Source organism: Periplaneta americana, chromosome 7 (assembly GCF_040183065.1).
Source record: "Periplaneta americana isolate PAMFEO1 chromosome 7, P.americana_PAMFEO1_priV1, whole genome shotgun sequence".
Lineage (NCBI taxonomy): Eukaryota > Metazoa > Arthropoda > Insecta > Blattodea > Blattidae > Periplaneta > Periplaneta americana.
Genome location: NC_091123.1, coordinates 35,041,625 through 35,065,424, shown reverse-complemented (window position 1 = coordinate 35,065,424; position 23,800 = coordinate 35,041,625). Strand labels below are relative to the sequence as shown.

At 36.0% G+C, this 23,800-nt stretch overlaps 1 protein-coding gene across 1 annotated transcript in view; it reads left to right on the top strand.

Moving 5' to 3' along the window:
- Positions 1 to 23,800, top strand: part of LOC138702662 (uncharacterized) — a 280,511-nt gene that overhangs the window by 229,710 nt on the left and 27,001 nt on the right. The window contains exon 4 of the mRNA XM_069829990.1: positions 20,588 to 20,721. Within this exon, the coding sequence (XP_069686091.1) occupies positions 20,588 to 20,721 (134 nt within the window). The remainder of the gene's footprint in view (positions 1 to 20,587; positions 20,722 to 23,800) is intronic.

Sequence of the window (23,800 nt, the reverse complement as noted above, 5' to 3'; positions counted from 1 at the left end):
TGTTGCTCCAAGATATTTGAACTTCTCCACCTCTTCAAAAGATAAATTTCCAATTTTTATATTTCCATTTCGTACAATATTCTGGTCACGAGTAATAATCATATATTTTGTCTTTTCGGGATTTACTTCCAAACCTATCTCTTTACTTGCTTCCAGTAAAATTCCCGTGTTTTTCCTAATCGTTTGTGGATTTTCTCCTAACATATTCACGTCATCTGCATAGACAAGCAGCTGATGTAACCCGTTCAATTCCAAGCCCTCTCTGTTATCCTGGACTTTCCTAAAGGCATATTATTTTTTGCACATCATAGATCAATCACAGACGCGGCATAAAAATGTTCCTGATGTCAGAGCTTGCAAGTACTTCCATAATGTCGAATACAACAAATCTCAAGATGTGCATATCTCTTTCATGACAAATCATTGGCTTTATGAACATGGTTTCACGTTAGCTCTTGTACAGCCCAACAGTTGTACTACGTAGCCTACCTTAGTGAAGTATATACACAGTATTTACATTTAGATAGTTTAATGCTGATTATATCAACCTCGTGTTTCCATAGTTACTATCAACAAAACAAAAAGAGTGAAAATTGTAGCCCGCAGCTCCCTCCAGATCAAACCTCATGTAACATTAGTGGCGTATAATTGTAAATTTTTCATCCATTGTTCCAGCAACTCGGATAGATACAGGCAGGCTCGTGGTTTAGCTGCATAATTACTGAATTTTTATCTCGCCACTTTTCCATATTTATTACAGTTCCTGTGTACGTTAGACACCACAGGGAGTTAGAGCCTGGACATGAAACCAACAAATTGAGTTTATAATTCTCAGGTTGGTAATAACTAAATAAACAAGTCATGCTTTTTATATATGCTTCGCCATTAATCTTTGCTTTTTTTCCTTCATTTGTTGGAAGACTTTCATTTTTGTGGAAAGTCATTTCATAACATCATTTTTATTTTATCACATCGATGACTGATCCAAAACAAAAGCATTATTTAATAATTAATAACGTTCTTATTGTTTTTCAATCACATTAAACTGCATTTTGCTTTCATAAAGTAATGCAGATTTATAACTTAAACATATACATTGCCCCAGCAACTACCCTAGTACAAACTTTAGTAATGCCGCACTTCGATTATTGTGACGTTTTGTTAAGTGACCTAAGTTCTGAATTGTCAGTCAAGTTACAGTGAGCTCAGAATATGTGCGTCAGATACGTGTGCAACATCCGACGATATGATCACATATCACCGTCCTTCGCAAATCTTTCGTGGCTCCGACTTAAAGAATGCAGAACTTTACACTCTTTGCCTTTACTCTATCGAATTCTGCACACCTCAACACCAAATTACCTTTCGTCTCGTTTCTCTTATCTATACTCTAACCACGACGTAAATACCAGACCACTTATCTGTGGCACGCTAAGTATACCTCTTCATAGAACATCTTGTTATTCATCATCTTTTACAGTATCCACCTCGCGTCAATGGAATTCCTTGTCACAAAGTATTAGAGGCTGCAAGACAATAAACACCTTTAAAAACAGCTTAAAAGATAATCTTATTAGCATTTCACTCCAATCTTACTGATTTAAACTATCACTGACTACATTGTTACTTCATTGTTTAGACATCATCCTGATAGTGCTGTATTTTCAAAATTGTCTCATAATAATCTCTTTCTATTATCTAATATTATATTAAATATATTAACATTCTATGTATTTTAGCTTATTCTGCTACACAGTTTATTTCAGTGTCTAATTAATAGTTCATGGTAGTTTGTTGTTTAATTCGTATATAACTCTTGTATACATATAACTCTCACTTAATCAAATTGTTGAATTCTTTGTAAGTTCATGCATATGTGTATACACTTTTTGCTGGTTGAGTGGAAGAGAAGGCCTTACGGCCTTAACTCTGCCAGCTAAAATAAATTATTATTATTATTATTATTATTATTATTATTATTATTATTATTATTATTATTATTAATCTAAAGTTGTGGCAATTCAGAGACCAATGGTATGTCAAATAATGATTAATAACGAAACTTTATAACAGATCAATCGTTTTAAATAGACTGCTATGTAGGGTAGAGTAGCATAAATCGCACCGCTTCCTAAATCGCACCACTGCTAGTTTAAAACAAATTACTATAGTAGTGTGGCATCTAGTTGTATTGTTACAATCTACCATATGAATTTCCACCATACCACTTGATTTCTGCCACTTCTTTGTGTCAGCAGTGTGGTGATAGTGTATCTAATATAATCGCTCAGGTGGATGTATATTTAGCTAACATTTTGTAACTAAATAACGGATTTTTATGCAAAGGAATCCATAATCTTAAGATGTTATTCGTTTAAAGAGATATTCAAGAACATTTAACTTAGTAGGATTTTCGAACATGTGGTGGTCATAGGCTAGAATGAAGGAAATAATAACTTATGGCGTAGTTTCTCAATTCGCACCACTTTGTAGGTGCCTAATTCGCACCGGTGCGATATGAGCAAATGTAGCAATTTCTAACCGTACAAAAGAAGGCCCCAAACATTTTAACTGAACTAGGAATGCAATATCAAGTGGTGAAAAGGGCGTTAATACAACAAGTGTATATTATACAAGCGCACCAGGTATTTTGTGCCACCTGTGATAATTTTGAAACGTCAAACAGTGCATCCTACATTATCAGCTGGTGCTCTTCCAGGATCGTTATTTGTTTGCTCTGGTTCAGGTTACATCAACAGTGAACTATTTGTCCAATAGCTCAAACATTTTATTTGCCATTCAAACCTGCCAAAGAAAAAAGTGCTGCTTCTGTATGTCCACCTATACGACTCATTCCAAAAATTTAGAAGCTAGATTATCTCGGGAAAATGATATGCTCCTGTTTCAGCTTCCTCGTCATAATACTCATAGGCCCCGCCTTTAGATGTTTCTATCTTCAAATCATTTCAGACAGCTATAATATCATGAAGCAGTACTTAGGGGGCTTCGAGATAATCGTAGAGAAAAGGTGACGCAGTTTACAGTCTGAACTGCCTGGTGAAGCGCATGGCAAATGTATAACAATAAAAAATACATTCAAAAAGTTTAAATGTTACGTAATTCACGCTCTATTTTTTTTTCAATTTCATTTGAAGGTCCGTTACTCTCTTTCATTAATTTCAATAAACTTGTAATCTTCATTTTTTACGTTATTCATTCAAATACTCTTCAATATGTTCAATATTAAAAGCCTTCCTTCATCCTGTTCCCTGCAGATAAAGAGATGCGATTTAAGAAACTGCAGGTACTATTTAGGAAACTAGTTGCCTAATGGCTCCACAGACATGTGTTTCGAAAATGTCATTTTAATTAAAAAATATTAAATCAAATTCAAGAATTCTTTTTTACATGATAGGTAAATGTTCGGGGAATGTATCTCTGTAAAGGAATGCAGAAAATAAAAATTATATTGTTCAATAAAAATTATAAATGCTAAAGTGGTGCGATATAGGCAATCTTACCCTATTTTGTATTAAAATGAAGATTTACAAACTACGAGTATATTGTACAAATTCCAATACATGTCCGGAACTATTCACAAGGACTTCGAGAACAAAACGAGGAAGGATACAAAACAGTAATGTTATCAGATGATGTCCGCCCCAGTGCTCATATGGCTGGGTTAGTGAGGAATGGGTGTGCTGCCAAATAATTTAACAAAGGGCTCGCAAATAATAGTTGTCAACAGTCAATCAGGTTGGCACATACGAGAACGCTTCCATTCTTTCATAGGTTTTCCGACAATTTTAATAGTCAGTAAACTGGAAAAGTGAGAGACTATAAGCTTACCATTGCTATAGTTTTTATGGTAATATGATTCCTTTGTTTAGGGTCTAAAAATTCTATCTCTGTTAAATAATATCATTCAATTCTCATAATCCTCTCATTAATAGTACATTATGCAATGAGCCTATAATGGTAATAATTAAGACGCGAGTATGTTTATGAAACGAACACGAGCGCGTTTCATAATTTTCATACGAGCGTCTTACTTACCTATATAGTCAAGTTTCATACGACTTTTTATGCTCGACCATATTTCTAAATTGAAATTATTCATAAGTATTCTTGTTATTCTTATTTGACTGAGGAGCGGAACTGACCTTGTGCAATACCTCGTAAATTGTGAGATGTGCGCAAACGCTAAAGTATTGATTTTTTCCGAGAAACAAATGTCGACATTGACCTTGATATAATCTAGAGAGTAAAATACACATTAATCTTAATATAACCTTGAAATTGAATTAGACACTGAAAAACGAGATGGCAAATTGAATTCATTTGAATTTTATTTACAATTTACGCTAATTATTATAGCAACAGAACTAGTTCTCTTTCGATTGCATATCCGAGAATAATCGATACTTGCGCTTTCATATTGCTACAATGGTATTTTCTGATTGGTGGAACACCTGAACTTTAATGAATAGGTGTACTTTAATGAGGTCCATTAAAGGGCTGCTACCAGGTGTATCATTACTACATTTCGGCATGGTCGAGCATAAAATTAATTTTGGTAGTAACTTTATTGCTCTTTCTTGTATTATTTTCCGCTTTTCTTCATAAATTCTTTCATAATTAATTTGCCTCATTCAATATGGAATTTCAAGTATTCAAGTATGTAAGAAAATGGTTTATTAATTTTATTTTCATCAACGTAATATATTGCCTAAACCTCCTTACATACTGATAAGTGACAACTGTATCAGCAGTTGACTTGTGTATCCTTTTGCGACAGTGCTGCCGCTATTTCGTTAGCTCGCCTCATCGTCTACTGACTCTGCTGCGTGTTCAGTTCAAAGTGAGTCATGGCTCGCTGTATGCCGTCATGTGGCTAGTCGATGAGCCTAGAGAATTCAATCTTCCTACGCTTCCGCAGAGGCGTATTACCTATGTGCCAGAGAAGTTGCCTAGCAAGTACGGCGTTCGTTCTGAAGAGTACTTACCGATACGTACGGTAACGCCTGTAGTGGCAGGAATGTGAACTGTTTGGAAACACGTACTGAGGTGAGTTTTTTTTCTTACTGTCGGGATTTGGGGAGAGGGTTAAGACGATTACTTACGTATTTGTTGACATTAACTTCGACGGTCAACATGGACACGGAGCGCTTGATTTGTACTGTGGAATGTTGCCGTAGGCAACCGATGATAACAAATACCCTGCGTACGACTTGGCCGCGCAAAACACAGTTCGAAAGAGGTTATGGTAGCACACAGACTTTACAGAACATCTGTTGCTACGACGTTCAAGTTATACCATACACGTACTGGGTGTTCATTTCAAAGTGTGTCATGACGTCACTGTTGTGAATCAGCGATTTGAAGCGAGTTTCAGCTTTTATGTCAGAGAAGTTGCGTATTAATCAAGGCGTTCAATCTGAACTTGAGAACATGTACGGTATAACTTGAACGTCGTAGCGACAGATGGCGGTCTGTACGGTCTGTGTGCTACCATAACCTCTTTCGAACTGTGTTTTGCGCGGGCAAGTCGTACGCAGGGTATTTGTTATCATCCGTTGCGTACCGCAACATTCCACAACACAAATCAAATGCTCCGTGTCCATGTTGACCGTCCAAGTTAATGTCAACAAATACATAAGTAATCGTCTTAACCCTCTCGCCATATCCTGACAGTAATAAAAAAACTCACCTCAGTACGTGTTTCCAAACAGTTCACATTCCTGCCACTACTGGCGTTACCGCACGTATCGGTATACCCACGGACTCTGCGTACTTCAGAATAAACGCCGTATTTGCTAGGCAACTTCTTTCGCATTTAGGTAATACGCCTCTGCGGAAGTGTAGGAAGATTTAATTCTCTAGGCTCATCGGCTAGCCACACTTTGAACTGAACACGCAGTATATTAGAAGCAAGGCAAACAAGCAAAGTGTTCGCTTTTATAATTCTGTTTGTTATGAAATTACCAATTCTAAACTATATGTAAATATATAGTAATGAGTTCAAAGTATTTATAAATTAAAGTTTTGCTCGGAAATTGTACTCTCGCAGCAGAATACAAAGCAAATATTTTTTGTCACGTCTGCTGTCCTTTGGGTCTTACCTTGCAGTCTGTTTCCTTCACCAACACAACTCTACAAGTACGTTCCCTATTATTCTATTAACCCGCGCTCTTTTAATTAGTACGAAGTGTAGGAATTCATCGAAACGGGAGACGTACTTGCTTTGTTTATTTCAGTGCTCACCTTTATTCTGAACTTCCAGTCTCTATAAAAAGAAATGCTTATAGAAGCGTATCAGCCTTCGTAATCAATAGCAGCGCAAAGTGAAATCACCTATTAAAATTCCTTTTGTCATTTCCCGTTTCACATTACAGGAAACGTCTTTCTTGAGAAAACAAAATCACTCCAAAGAATTCTAGGTCGCCCATTATTAAATCGTAGACGTTGAATATGAAGAAAATCCGTCCTACAGTTGACTAATAAATAGAACTCGTCTGCGTATTATGATAAGCAAGAAAAACGTGCATTTCCATTAACGTCTTGAAATATGTATTTTAAAGGATCGTAAGCCATGGGATGAAAATAAATTAAACATTGTCGAACGAAAGAAGTTAGAAAAATATTCGTAGTGTTCCAGAATCTAGTCACTGTATAATTATATTATTAACTAGTGGCTTGTGTAGCAAATGCTGCAAACTAAGTTTATTAGAAGTTCAAATTAAAATTTTTCAAAATTATTTCCATTGAAGAATACCAGACATTTTGGAAGTTATTTGCTTTCATAATAATGAAACATATCTCTCTGAATGGTTTTCTTTGTGCTAAACATTTTTTATTGAACCTATACATCTTCAGTTCTTGAGTTTCATTAAATATATGGAAAAGACCTATACCACTTGATTAATAACTATAAAAATATTTTATTTTTAATAACAATATTATCTTACTTAAGTTTTGTATAGACTACTATATAGACGTCACTCAGTAAATATTATAGAAATGAAGATCTAACTTCAGATATTCTCTACGCCTACTTATATAACCCCAAAAGCTTTCACTTTCATATCATCAGTTACAAATACTCACATCATGGCATTCACTATAATAATATTTCATTTTTAATGGTAACAATGTCATCAAACATTCTTAAGTTTTGTAGTTTTTAATATCCAATACACAGACAGAATTTGACCTGTAAATTTTTTTTAGTAAATCTTGAAGATTTTAATAACCAATATTACAGAAACATTCTGAAAAAGTTTCACAAATGAACATCGACATATTGGTATTATGATGTCAGAGAATCTGAGCCATCTGAACTCTAAATATGTCGTAACCTTCGTGTGATATTGTTTATTGTAGTGTGTTTGTGTTTTGTTTTATTCTCTAAAAGCCATTATTTCTTAAAACTGACTATAGATGGATTTTGGAAAATAGGAAAATGATGTAGGAAAACTGAAATTTCACTGAAAACTACTACTTTTTCTGAAAAATTTTGGGTTCCAAGCTTCAAAATGAGGGATCATTTATTAAAATCCGTTCAGCCGTTTACCCGTAATTTCCATTACCAGTTCAGATTATATATATATATATATATATATATATATATATATATATATATATATATATATATATATATCGTGGCCATTCGAAGTTTAGACTTCCATCATCTCGCCCACATGTAGTTGCCATAATTCCTCTTAAGTCTGTTACTTGTGTTCCTCCACCGACTGCTAGAGCTCATGAAGCGCTGAGTCCCTCCTACGAGGTCGTTACAACGGAATTCTCCTACTTGGATTTTCCGGAAGCACATGACGTAGTAAATTTATTCAAGTGAAATATACGATAAGATCTGAAGTTCGTTTCCAGCCATATTATAACGAAATCAACTAAGGATTATTTATATGGGTATACACGTTAGCTGTCGAAATTAAAATAAATACTTTGTATCACTCAGCTAAGGACAAGTTTAGAAGGAGTTAATAAATAATAATAATAATAATAATAATAATAATAATAATAATAATAATAATAATAATAATAATAATAATAGGCCAGTCTCTATCTGACGCTTTTCCAATTCACTGCGGGCTAAAACAGGGAGATGCACTATCACCTTTGCTTTTTAACTTCTCTCTAGAATATGCCATTAGGAAATTTAAGGATAACAGAGAGGGTTTGGAATTGAACGGGTTACATCAGCTTCTTATCTATGCGGATGACGTGAATATGTTAGGAGAAAATCCACAAACGATTAGGTAAAACGCGGAAATTCTACTTGAAGCAAGTAAAGCGATAGGGTTAGAAGTAAATCCCGAAAAGACTAAGTAGGATAAACATTGGTAATTTCGTGGCAGTGGTTATTTCGTGATAATTTTTCTTTGCTCTTTCGTAAATTAACCAATGGTGTTACGAGATCCAAATTTCCGCCAAGGAATTGCATATGTTGTCCGGTTTCCAGAAACATACAGCTACGCTTTGTGACTATTGTAGCTGCTTCAGTGAGCTTTTATGTTTGGAGAGAGCAAGTTTGCGTCGACTTCTCAGGCGTACAAATTTGTGGATGTTTGTAATTACATTACAGGCTTATTACTAAAGGTGAGCATATGATATTTGGTACAATGATTTATTATATCTTAGTGAAATTTTAGGAAATGTTTTTGAAATTTTAGATACAGCTGCAGTCGCCATATAGGCTTAGCTTTACTGATAGAAATCTTAGCTGTTTGAGGCGAAATTTTGTTGAACATTAAGCGTTACATTTTATACTATTTTAAAAATTGTATTACAATACGAATTTTAGAAATCTGAAGATAAGATGTGATAACAAAAAAGAAAAGGGGGGCGCAATGGGTTCAGTGAAGCTTCTGTTTGATTTCTTATCATGCTAAGTGTCAATGATAAGTGCTAGATGACTTACTTGCAAGAATTGCGACAGAAGATGAAACATGGCTCCACCATTTTAGACCGGAGATAGAGGCAGACAATGGAGTGGCATCATGTAAATTCACCAAAGAAATAGAAATGTAAAAATGCACATTCGGGAGGAAAAGTTATGGCTATTGTGTTTTTCGATTCAGAAGGACTCTTGCTTGTGGATATCATGCCACACGGAACCACCATTAATTCTGACGCGTATGTGGCAACTCTCAAGAAACTTCAAGTTCGACTGAGTTGTGTTCGACGACATCGGGAGAAGCAGGATGTTCTGCTATTGCACGACAACGCACAGCCATATGTCAGTCACAAGACCCCAGACCAGATCAGAAAATTCGGAGAGACAACACTGAAACATCCGCCTTACAGTTCTAAACTGGCATCGTGCGATTACCATCTCTTTGGTAAACTGAAGGATCCCTTCGCGGAACGAGGTTAGAAGATGACTCCCTTGTGCACGCTGCTAAATAGTGGCTCAGACGTGTTGGTCCAGACTTTTACCGTGCTAGTCTACAGGCCCTCGTTCCTAGGTTACTTAAGCCAGTTGAAACGGACGGGGATTATGTGGAAAAGTCACATTTTGTTCCTAAAGGATGTATCTACATTTTGTGAAAATAGCAAAGCTGTAGGATAAAAATGTAATTTTTTAAACAAATGTTATGCATTACTTTTGGAGTTACCCTAGTAATATAGGCTATAGTCAAGTCCATAATAAAACTGTTCACCCTTTCAGGGCAAAGAAGATCCCTTTTCAATTTCAATTTTTACTTTCATTTCATTCCTATTATGTGTTGATATGTATTTCTATGTTTTCTTGCTATGAATATTAGACGGAATTACTATGTTTGAAGTCTTGTAACAATAAATGAGAATTTCATTTGACTTAGTGAATTTTTCCACAATTCTTCTACCTCTCACGAAATTACCAAGGTTATCACGAAATAACCAACCTTTTAGCTCAAGTTGTAAAAGTGGTTTTTGTTACTTGTTCAAGAACGTGTCCAATCTTTTATGTCTCCAGATATGTACAGCAAATTATCGTCTTTTAGATGAAAAAATCGGAATAAGTATATATTTACACATTTGCATTTTAAATTAATTTTCATGAAATTATCACGAAATTACCAGTGTTTACCCTATATGATTATATCTCGTGACCAGAATATTGTACGAAATGGATCTATAAAAATTGGACATTTTTCCTTCGCAGAGGTGGAAAAATTCAAATATCTTGGAGCAACAGTGATGATAGACAATGGATTAATTTTGCTCAGGATAGGGACTAATGGCGGGCTTATGTGAGGGCGGCAATGAACCTCCGGGTTCCTTAAAAGCCAGTAAGTAAGTAAGTAACAGTATCAAATATAAATTATACTCGGGAGAAAATTAAATGCAGAATAAATATGGGAAATGCGTGTTATTATTCGGTGGAGAAACTTTTATCATCCAGTCTGCTGTCAAAAAATCTGAAAGTTAGAATTTATGAAACAGTTATATTACCGGTTGTTCTGTATGGTTGTGAAACTTGGACACTAATTTTGAGAGAGGAACAGAGATTAAGGGTGTTTGAGAATAAGGTTCTTAGGAAAATATATGGGGCTAAGAGCGATGAAGTTACAGGAGAATGGAGAAAGTTACACAACGCAGAACTTCATGCATTGTATTCTTCATCTGACATAATTAGGAACATTAGATCCAGACGTTTGAGATGGGCAGGGCATGTAGCACGTATGGGCGAATCCAGAAATGCATATAGAGTGTTAGTTGGGAGGCCGGAGGGAAAAAGACGTTTGGGGAGGCCGACACGTAGATGGGAGAATAATATTAAAATGGATTTGAGGGAGGTGGGATATGATGGTAGAGACTGGATTAATCTTCAGGATAGGGACCAATGGCGGGCTTATATGAGTCAGCAATTAATCTTCGGGTTCCTTAAAAGCCATTTGTAAGTAATAATAATAATAACATATTCCTTTAGTCATTATTTAACTACGCAGAATCAACTACTTGGTTATTTAGCATCGATGGGATTGATGATAGCGAGATGGTATTTGGCGAGATGGGGCCGAAAATTCGCCATAGGTTACCTGAAATTCGTCTTATATGTTGGGGAAAATCTCAGAAAAAAAATCAGCCCAAGCGGAAATCGAACCCACGCCCGAGCGCAACTCCTGATCGGCAGGTAAGCGTTTCAGCCCACTGAGCTACGTTTAATAATAATAATAATAATAATAATAATAATAATTTATGTACTGTATGTAGTAGGAATATTTGTGAACATGGAAAAGGCTTTTGACGGAGTGGATTGGAAAAAGCTTATGGATATTCTGGCGGAAATTGGTGTGGATTTGAAAGAGAAGAGACTGTATTCAGTAATATTTAGTAAGATGAAACAACGAGTCAAAATCACGATAGGAGAAGAAATGTCGAAATGAAGTGGAATAGGGAGAGGAGTACGACAAGGATACCCTTTACCACCTCCTGTGTTCAACATCTACTTAAAGGATTTTGTGAGTAACTGCTTTCAGAACATGGGAAGGATGGTAGTAGGATGATGAAAAATAAAATGCCTAAGATTTGCTGCTGATATGGCGTTGTTAGCAGAAGAAGAGACGATACCAAGGGATATGCTACCGGAGCTGAATGACAGCTGTGAGCAGTATGGAATGGAGATAAATGCAAACGAGACGAAGACATTGGTTAGAGGAAGAAAAGTAAAGAAGGTAAACTTGCGAATTCGAAATGGGGCAGTGAAACAAGTGGAGAGCTTGAAATACTTGTGAAGTACTAAAAGTAGTAACATATGCTGCTGGCAGGAAGTCAAAAAGAGGATAGGAATGGCAAAGGAAGTTTTTTACTACAAAACGGAGCATGTTCTGAAAATCTCTGAAAAAAAGAACTAAGGAAAAGACTACTTAGTAAAGTGCTTTGCGTGTAATGTGGCATTTGTATGGGGCAGCAACATGGACATTGCGATCAGAAACGACTAGAAGCTTTTAAAATATGGATATGGAGAAAAATGGAACGTGTGAAATGTACAGACAGAATAAGAAAGTAAGTAGTGTTGGAAAGAGTCGGTTAAAAAAGAATAATACTGGAACTGATAACGAAGAAAAGAAAAGGAATTTCCTGGGTCATTGGCTAAGAATAAACGGAGGAAAATGTCGGGGTAGAGGAAGATATGTTATGGTAGACAACATAAAGATACATGGATCATATGCGGAGACTTAAAGAAGGTGAAAAATAGAAAATATTGGAGAATTCTGAAAGACCTGTTTTTGAGCAGAACACTACGAATGAATAATAATAATAATAATAATAATAATAATAATAATAATAATAATAATAATAATAATAATATCCTTTGTGTATATAATTTGTGTGTACGTTTTGTAAGCAATGTTCGTAAATATGATCATATTAATCCATCCCTGGAAACAATAGGTTGGCTTAAACTAGATTAGAAAAGAAATTTACATTCACTTCTCCTTCTCTTCGAAATCTTGAACTCTTCTATTCCTTCGTACCTGTCGTCTCGCTTCACTTACCTTTCTTCCCACCACAATCTGAACACACGCTCTCGCCATGAAACAATATTAACAATACCATCCCATCGCACCTCTTCATACTTATCCTCTTTCACAATAGCCCTGCCAAGACTCTGGAATTCGTTACCTGCTAGCATCAAGGACTGTTGAAATAAAATTGAATTCAAACGCAAACTTACTAGGCACTTGGTCAGTAATTGAGACTCGTTCAGACATGGTTTCTTGTAAATAGTTCTCTTAATCTATCACAAAATATTTCAATATCCGGTAATTTCATCACTATAGAATTTTGTTATTGTAGGTTTAATTTGTAATTCATAAATACAAAAATATTTTTTGTTCTTAACTTCTGTGATAAAATGTCTAGCTTTCATTAATCAGATGATCTTGTCGTACTTTAATTTTTATTGTAATTGTAAATTTAATATTAATTGTAATTTTATTGTTCATACTATAGTTGTAATCCCCTGGTAGAGGGGCAGAGAAGGCCTTACGGCCTTATCTCTACTAGGTTAAATAAATAATAATAATAATAATAATATATTTTGTAAGAAGGATCATAAGAACGTAGTTTTCAACGTAACTAACAGACTGTGTCATCACAGAGCTATACGCTTTGATCCCAATATAATTCAGTAACGCTTTCAGTGACCTGTTTATATGTCAAAGATTTTAGAAAGAAAAGTCAATAAGTGAGATACGCAAACAAGTCATGAAGGGAGGTATTATATGAGTATAAATAGAATGTTAGCTGTACCAAGAAGCAGTCTTTGTCGCACTAAGAAGAAGTCGAGGTGAAGGGTATCTCAAAGAGAAAAATTCTCTTTTACAATTCGTAAAGAAGGAAGTGGGAGTATGTAGAGTTGGCGGCGTGTTAGGAACGAACCAGACAGACAGCCCTAACAAGTAGAGAGCTTGCCAGTCACTCTGTACTTATTTTTTCCCCCTGACTGAAATACATCCTAATGGTTTTCGTGTTACCTCGCAACACGAGTCAGTCACTTTGGCTTGACTCATGCCGTCAAAGAGAGCGAGAGAAAAAGATGTGCTGCTGACAATTTGCAGCTCCTTTCGAATCGTATGTGGCTCGTGAGCCAGGAAAATACGTTCCTCCTTTCATCGTAGAATACACTGGAAACCATACATTCATAAATATCTCACAATCTTGCTGTTCTCTAAGTGAAGTGTCACCAAAATTTCCTCACATTATTTAGTATACAACTATCACTTTCCAGCAGGAATATCCAAACTTATTTCCTGAGAAAGAACTGACTGTATGCAATGATTGAAAGAATCCGCCTACATTTTTCATTTTCCAGGTGGGGTTTAAGGTTTATTTTGACATAAAACTTCGTACATTTTTGATACACATAGAGGTATGACCTCAGCGCTCGCGGTGTCAAACTTTCGCGTTACTTAACATTTGTTCGCAATGAGCGTATTCCGAATCTCAGCGCTGAGCAATCTGGTGGCATCACGGTGTTCCGACGTCACTGATGCTCCATCGGTGTCGCACCGGTTCCATCAGCTTGCAGAGGTGGTGGCAGTCTCAATCAGCCGCCATCAGAGAATCTGATTGGTTCTTGTATAGGCCGGGAATTAGCAGACGAATGACATCGTGCACTGTTGTGTCGTGGCGGTGTGTTCTGCTTTGGTTCTGCTGTGTTGTTTGTAATGAGCACAACGTAAAAACAGTATGTTAATGGCTTATGAGCGAACATGTCAACGGACCAGTTATTACTACCGGTTCAAGAAATAAATTGTTTATGCTCTCTTTTCTTTGAACGAGATGAAAGTACGGAAATTTCGCAAAATCTTGCTAGCGTAGCACAGACAACTACTTGTACAGTCGCCATGACAGCCATCGAACTTTCCAGCAGTTTTGTTCCTATTTCGCTGCAGCGTGACGTCATTGTTGTCCACCGGTCCGGTGAGATTCGGACTACACTGGATGCTCCGCGTCTACTTCGACTAGAGCAGTGAACGATACATCGTTTGAAAGACAAGGAAGATGCGTACACGCTAAAAATACAGGGTGATCCATTTGGGAAGACACAAAACAAAAACGTAATAAAATGAGAACTGTTGCAATTTATTGTTAAATAATTTGTACATGCAGTCTAGAAGAATGGGAGTTTTATCCAAATTTTATCTCAACGTCCCCATACGACACAGTTCATATCTTGAGACAATTCCTTCCATGTGTAGTCCAACATCTCAGGGGTAACTTTCTCAAAAGCTGAGAAAAACTTTGCTCTGAGATCATGAATATTTCTGGGTTGTTGTACATACACACCGTTCTTCACGTAACCCCAGAGAAAGAAATCGAGTGGTGTCAGGTCTAGGGAATTTGGATGTCACATAATTGGTCCTCCTCGACCAAACCAGTTCTCACGAAATGTGTCATTCGGATAATCACGGACGTCTGTTGGCCAATGAGGTGGTGCACCATCCTGATGGAACATGATACCCATGTTGTCTTTCTGTTGTAGTTCTGATAAGAAAAAGTTTTTTAGCATGCCCATCGAACTGTTTCCTCTGCGAAGATAAACGGCCCATACAGATTATGTGGACTTACCGCGCACCAAGCATTAACTCCATGACTAGCCCGTTCCAGTTCGTACGAAACATGCGAGTGCATTGTAAGGTATTCACTCGTTCACAGACATGGAAGGTTAGTTCGTCAGAAAATACTCATCTATTGCTTATTCGGTCATTGCTGAGTAACTTCTTTTGTTTCTTATGCGGTAACACTGATTATACAATAATAATAATAATAATAATAATAATAATAATAATAATAATAATAATAATAATAACTGGCTTTTAAAGAACCCGGAGATTCATTGCCATCCTCACATAAGCCCGCCATAGGTCCCTATCCTGAACAAGATTAATCCAGTCTCTATCATCATATCCCATTTCCCTCCCATTTCCTTCAAATCCATTTTAATATTATTTTCCCATCTATGTCTCGGACTCCCCAAAGGTCTTTTTCCCTCCGGCCTCCCAACTAACACACTAGGCTATATGCATTTCTGGATTCGCCCATACGTGCTACATGCCCTGCCCATCTCAAACGTTTGGATTTAATGTTCCTAATTATGTCAGGTGAAGAATACAATGCCTGCAATTCTGTGTTGTGTAACTTTCTCCATTCTCCTGTAACCTCATCCCTCTTAGCCCCAGATATTTCCCTAAGAACCTTATTCCCAAACACCCTTAACCTATGTTTCTCTCTCGAAGTGAGAGTCCAAGTTTCACAACCATAAAGAACAACCGGTAATATAACTGTTTTATAAATTCTAACTTTCAGATTTTTTGATAGCAGACTGAATGATAAAAGTTTCTCAACCGAATAATAACAGGCATTTTCCATATTTATTCTGTGTTTAATATCTTCCCGAGTATCATTTATATTTGTTACTGTTGCTTCCAGGTATTTGAACTTCTCCACCTCTTCAGAGGATAAATTTCCAATTTTTATATTTCCATTTCGTACAATATTCTCGTCACGAGACATAATCATATACTTTGTCTTTTCGGTATTTACTTCCAAACCTATCTCCTTACTTGCTTCGAGTAAAATTCCCGTGTTTTCCCTAATCGTTTGTGGATTTTCTTCTAATATATTCACGTCATCCGCATAGACAAGCAGCCGATGTAACCCGTTCAATTCCAAACCCTCTCTGTTATCCTGGATTTTTTTGTGGTCGTGCCAGAAAATCAGTCCCATTCCGAGGCTTATTTGAAGGTTTCGTAACAAGTTGTTAATAATAATAATAATAATAATAATAATAATAATAATAATAATAATAATAATAATAATAATTGAATTAGTTCAACAAGTGAGCGAGTTTTAAGCACCTTCTCAAAATTTTTCCCTTAAATATTTATTTTTGTCACAGAACAAAATAAATTTACTTTAAATACAAAGAAATGACACACGAACTTAAATATTGATATTAAATTGTGTACGTTAAGTTCACAATCAATTTGGATATAGCAAAGTGTTAAAATAACTTCACATGTATTGCTGTGGTCTATTTTTACAATTGCTGAAGATTCCCCTGGATATAGAACCTTAACTTCCCCATTGTAACAGCAGCCCTTCTTCCAGGTTCGCAGTAACAGCTGGGGTTGATTTCTCCCCCTTTTACAATTTATTCCTTCTGGCCTGTAGCACACAAGCCTCTTACTCCCCCCTGCTTATGTCAAAACACATTTTTATGTAACGCAAATCACTATAAATCTCTACCTCTTTTAAACACGAAGAATGCATATGTCTCCCCTCTCACTCTCGGACCCTATTACTTACTTTTCCGGTATTTTTAAAATAAGTGGTTACTTTTGTTGGATTATTGCAATGCATACAAGGACCGTATCGCTGGAAATGATAAGTTATTTTAATATACTAGAGGGGAGAAGAATAGTAGTAACTTCTTTACAGTAGAAGGGGAGATAATAGATATAATGCAAATAAGAGATTGTACACAAGTTATCTGTAAATTTGTATGGGATATTACACTTTATATTCAAGAGAAAATATTTATGACTTTTATTTTACTTCTGAGAGAAATAATATAGCTATACTGTATAGTCTCTCTTGAAGACGGTTATACTGTATACAGAATGTTAACCAATATGTAGAAAACCTTTGGAGAATGAATAAAGAACTTAAAAGAAAGCAAACACTTTTTTTGTAATTACAGGTACTATTTATTTCATGTGGTTAAGTTTTTATATTAGGGGTCATATTTATTACATCTTATATAAAAGAGAGAGAATCTTCTCATTATTGCTGCCTGACAACGTAGCACTACTGCCTGTTCAGTTCAAAGTGTGTCATGGCTCGCTGTATGACGTCGTGTGGATAGCCGATGAGCCTAGACAATTCAATCTTCCTACACTTCCGCAGAGGCCTATGTGCCAGAGACGTTGCCTAGCAAGTACGGCGTTCATTCTGAAGAGTACTTACCGATACGTACCGTAACGCCTGTAGTGGCAGGAATGTGAACTGTTTGGAAACACGTACTGAGGTGAGTTTTTTTCTTACTGTCGGGATATGGCGAGAGGGTTAAGACGATTACTTACGTACAGTATTTGTTGACATTAACTTCGACGGTCAACATGGACACGGAGCATTTGATTTGTGTTGTGGAATGTTGCCGTACGCAACCAATGATAACAAATACCCTGCGTACGACTTGGCCGCGCAAAACACAGTTCGAAAGAGGTTATGGTAGCACACAGACCGTACAGACCGCCATCTGTTGCTACGACGTTCAAGTTATACCGTACACGTTCTCAAGTTCAGATTGAACGCCTTGATTAATAGGCAACTTCTCTGACATAAAATCTGAAACTCGCTTCAAATCGCTGACTCACAACAATGACGTCATGACACACTTTGAAATGAACATCCAATTTTTGTACAGTGATACTTAGGGTTTGTAAACAAACATTTAAAAATAAATTGTAATAAGCAAACATGTATGAACTGAAAACTACCTGCAAGTCCAAAGCGAAACTTACTATTATATTTAGGTGATTTTCTTTGCTTGTTTTTTAGGTTCTCTGTCTATTTCCCAAAGATTTTCCACATACTTGTTAATACTCTGTATTATACATACAACTACATAAAGTCAGTAATTCTGTGGTGTTTGGTTAAAGAGTGATAAGTCATAAAAATGAGTTTGGAGATAAATTAAAATTAAACTTGGAACGCTTATTACAAATAATTTTCTACGCAAACAAAATACATCAACTGCTTGTATTCTCTGATTTTTGCATACCCACTTGTATAATTTAACTTATGTGTTCATCTGGGGAACAAAATTCCACCTGGACAAAAAAAATGACTTATACCCCTTTACCCGAACACCACAGAATTTACAGTCTTTTTATTCACATCAAAGCGTGATAAATTTCTCTATAGTAATCTCACTAGAGCACTAGAGGTTTTGATTTATCTAGAGAAAATCAAAACTGAGTGGGATTTAATTAACTATTACACTATTAGAAGAAAGTATATAAAGATTAGGAGAAATAAAGTACTCTAATACAATAAAACATTTTTTGACTTACTAAAATACTAAACTGTCTTGAAAATGAATAATTGTACCGTCTCATCATTACAAATATTCCGCTAGATAACAGTAGTGTGTTATGATCGACTGTTTTCTTGTTACCAGTTGTGCCAACTATAATCTATGGAAGATTACTAGTCAAGAAGGCTTTGTTTATTCAGTTATTGCTACTACCATTACTACTGCCACTACTACTACTACTACTACTACCAGTATTGCTACTGTTACTGCTGCTACTACTATTACCACTACTACATAGCTATTACTGTTGTTACCACTACTACTATTATTACATCACTACTATTATTGCTACTGCTACCACTATCTCTGCTGTTGCTACCACTACTACTACTGCTACTAGCTCTACTACTGTTACAACTACTACTACTACTACTACTACTACTGTCACTACTACTACAACTACTGCTATTACTATTATTACCACTACTATTGCTACAAGTACTGTTACTGTTATTGCTACCATTACTGCTACTGCTATTACTACTACAGCTTCTATTTCCTTTACAACTACTGTGCTACTACACTGCTAATACTACTACCACTATTGCTACTACTACCTATGCTACTACTACCACTGCTACTACACTGCTAATACTAGTACTACCAGTATTATTACTATATCACCACTACTACTACTGATACTACTACTACTACTAATACCACTACCGCTACTGCTATTACTGCTACCATTACTACTACTGCTACTTCCTTCACTACTACTGTCCCACTACTATACTGCTGATACTACTACCACTACAGCTACTACTACCTGTACTACTACAACCACTACTACTACTACCTGTACTACTCCTGATACCACTACTACTACTACTAATACTGCTACTACTGCTACACTGCTAATACTACTATCACTACAGCTACTACTACCTGTACTACTACAACTACTACTACTGCACTACTAATACTACTACCTGTACTACTACTGATACCACTACTACTACTATTACTACTACTGCTACTTCCTTCACTACTACTGTCCCACTACTATACTGCTGATACTACTACCACTACAGCTACTACTACCTGTACTACTACAACCACTACTACTACTACCTGTACTACTCCTGATACCACTACTACTACTATTACTACTAATACTGCTACTACTGCTACACTGCTAATACTACTATCACTACTGCTACTACTACCTGTACTACTACAACCACTACTACTACACTGCTAATACTACTACTACCTGTACTACTACTGATACCACTACTACTACTATTACTACTAATACTGCTACTACTACACTGCTAATACTACTATCACTACAGCTACTACTACCTGTACTACTACAACCACTACTACTACACTGCTAATACTACTACTACCTGTACTACTACTGATACCACTACTACTACTACTACACTGCTAATACTACTACCACTACAGGTACTACTACCTGTGCTACTACTACACTGCTAATACTACTATCACTACATCTACTACTACCTGTGCTGCTATAACCAATACTACTACTACACTACTAATACTACTACCACTACAACTGTTACTGCCTGTACTACTACTGATACCACCACTACTAATGCTGCTACTACTACCACTACTGCTGCTACTACTCCTCTACTACTAACGCCACTGGTATATCTGCTACTACAACCGCTACTACAACTACTACTACTACTTCTACTAATAATAATAATAATAATAATAATAATAATAAATTTGTTGCTAGAACAAAGATGCACATTTCTTTATATAAAAAACCTCAATAAATAGTACATACTCGTACTCCGAGGGCTACTAATGCTTCCATTACTACTGGTTGCTCTACAGCCAATGTAACATTGGTCTATGAGAAGAATGATTTCGGACGCAGTCTACCACATCCTCATCATTCCCACCTCTGTAGAAGCACTGACCCCCACTTCTCTGCACGTACCTGTAAGACACTGAACTTGATGTGAAGTGCTTGTTGTGTTGCAGCACTGCCCGAGGAGGGGCCGAGGATCACGGGCGGTCGTCCACGCTACCAGATCGGAGACAGGGTGCGTGTCAACTGCACGTCGGGGCGCTCTAAGCCAGCGGCGCAGCTTATGTGGTTCATTAACGGGGAACAGGTGAGAGTAAATCTTCACTGTTGTCTGAAGTGTGTAACTTTTACGAGAAGGAAAAAGTTTCAAATCTCAGTACGCCTCACTGTCGCGGCAACTTCTCTGACTCCTTTGTACTGCAAGTTGCTTATAGAGCTAGGCGTTATGCGAATGTAACTAAAGTCTGTGTGTGTCTTGTCTCACTGTGAAAAGAGAGAGAAAGGAGATATGTCTTACTTCGTCTGTGTTGTTATGGTGATGGGGGAGTGGAGCGATGCCGCCCGTCCATCCAGTGGCGGAAGGGACTAGTTGATACATTCTGTAGCGCAAAATAAAATAACAAACTATCTCTCTTCGCACTGTGTAGTCCGTCACTGAGCTTATCTTTCAAGAAATTGAGTTCCGGCAGCCTGTACAATAACAAGGTTTTGAAAGGAATCCTGAAAATTTACAGCCCTCCTATAATCTCCACCCTCATTTGAAGGGACTTGGTTTTATTGCTATTGAGACAAGATAAACCTTACCAGGTATAACATTTTCGTTTTTCCTAAAACATGGATGCGCATTTAGTGGTTCGCGAACCGAAAGTGCTTCGAGATGGAGATCTGATTTACAATGCTGATCTCTTCGTATATGTCGTTCTCTACCGTACAAATCAAAACAATTGAGGGGGTAAGAAGCAAACGGGTATGAGTGAACTTTAGTTACTTTTGAGAAAATGTAATTTAAGCTTTCGTAAATTCCGTGAAGTTTCAATTTTAACAAAAAGAGAAACATTATTTTGCACTGATATTAATTCGAGCTTAAAATTGAGAACCAAATTACTTTCCACTTTTTTTAAATACACTCAGTTTGAAACACTAAAACGTCTGATAGTACTACGTCTGAAGTGTTTAATTCTTTTAAAATCATGTAGTTATTCTGAAGATTTTTCCAGCTACTTTCACTTATAGAAGTTTCGATGAATTGTTTTAGACATGGACATGCATACCTTACGAGAGCCTGAGCGATCTAAAAAGATAAAATCTAACGCTAATTTGTAAGGACTATATTATCGGTATTTTGCGTTTTTGTCCATTTCTGTAGACGCTGTTTCTTCCAACTGACTTTTCAAATCCATTAACTGTTTTCATCGTTAACTACTTCAAATAACAGTAAAATAATTCAGCATTCTGTTTCTCTAACACAAAATCTGATATATTATTTCTTGTAGATTATCGTGAGCGAACATTTAAAATTTGAACGATCGTAGAAAATCATAGTAATCAGTCGTTTCATAGTGGCAAAAGAATATATCTTTTAACCAGATCTCTGTATTCATCATCTTTCACTGTTGCTACTTCTCGTCACTGGAACTCTCTGCCGCCTGAAATCAAGGGCTGCCGAACCTTGAAATCTTTCAAATCCAAGTTAGAAAATTATCTTATGAAGAGTTGCCAAGCTAACTTACTGTTATGACAAGTGTTGTATTGCATGTTTCCACGTATTCACTACATTTTATTTTATATTCTAGTCATGTCTTATTTTATATTCTTGTTTTCATATTTCTCGATAATGGTATATCTATAATGTGATAAGTTGAGCTATAGGCTTATATAATCATAATTTTCTTTACTGTGTGTAGGTTACCTAAAAATATTCTGTTCATTGTATACTTTGTACTTCACTATTTTATTATTATTATTATTATTATTATTATTATTATTATTATTATTATTATTATTATTATTATTATTATTGTCTTATATTTTTATACGTTGTATGTTTCATTTATGTTGACGTACTGTTCACATTTTTATTATCCGTTTTCCTTTCTTTCTACTATATATTATATATTATGCCTGATTTCTACTGACTTGTTGTTTACATCATATTATGATTATCTACTTCAGTTTTGTGTGTAAAATTGTAGTGTACTTTACTTTGTAAACTTGTAGTGTTTTTTGTATCGCGGTTTTACTCCTAGTTAAGTGTTAGAGAAGGCGTAGCCTTAACTCTACCAGGTTAAATAAACCATTATTATTATTATTATTATTATTATTATTATTATTATTATTATTAAAACTTCACGTAATTTACAAAAGCTTAAACAGTTTCAATCACATTTTCTCAAAACTAACTAAAGTGCTCTTATACTCCTTTGCTTCTGACTCCTTCAAATGTTTTGATTTGTACGGTACAGAACGACTGATATGAAAAGACCGGCACTGTAAATCACAGTCCCATTTCTTGGCTTTGGAGGGAAATTTCGAAGCACTTCCGGTTCACGAACTACTAAATGCCACCCATGTCCTAAAACGATGGGAAAAGCCATGGTGGGTTACTCAGGATTCAGGAAACATGTACCTTTGGACTTCTGACGTAGAACTGTATTTTCTTCCTCACTAGGTATGGTGCGGTGTAACTTTGAAATTGACCGTCACATTAAAAACAAACTTCATTTGCTCCCGTATTCCCCTTGCTCTTCTGTTTTTGCATTGTTCCCTCTGTATTTCCCATGTCCTCCTCTTTCTCTTGTCCTACTTTTATTCCCATTACTCTTCTTGTATGTCCCCTAGTCTTCTTCTCTTCCCGTCGTTCTCCTTGTAGTTTTGTTCTCCTTACATTCTCCTTGTTCTTCTTGTATTCCCCTTCTTCTCCTATTATTCTCCTTCTCCAACTCGTATTTTTCTTTTTCTCATTTTATTCCGCTTTTTTTCCGAGGTTTTCCCTCAACCCAATATGAGTAGGTTTGGAAAGAATGGGGCCGTCTATTGCTTATCTTACAATGTAGTATTAATATGTTACATTTTATTGATGAACGTTTTCGGCATATTGATTCCATCTTCAGATCTCAAAAAGTTGTCTATATACATACTTAATATTATGTCACATAGATTGAATGCAATACATAACTAACAACGAAATCATAATTACACTATTTTTAAGGCGAACTTGTGATTACTGTGTCCACAATCAGATGTTGATTGTACAATGTCATTTCATAATATGTTAAAACACAAAACACTAGTTGAATGGAACAGATTAAAACAGATCTATAAAACATTAACGTTAAACATTAGCAGATGCCACTTGACAAAAATCATATAAGACGGATGTCGTTTTC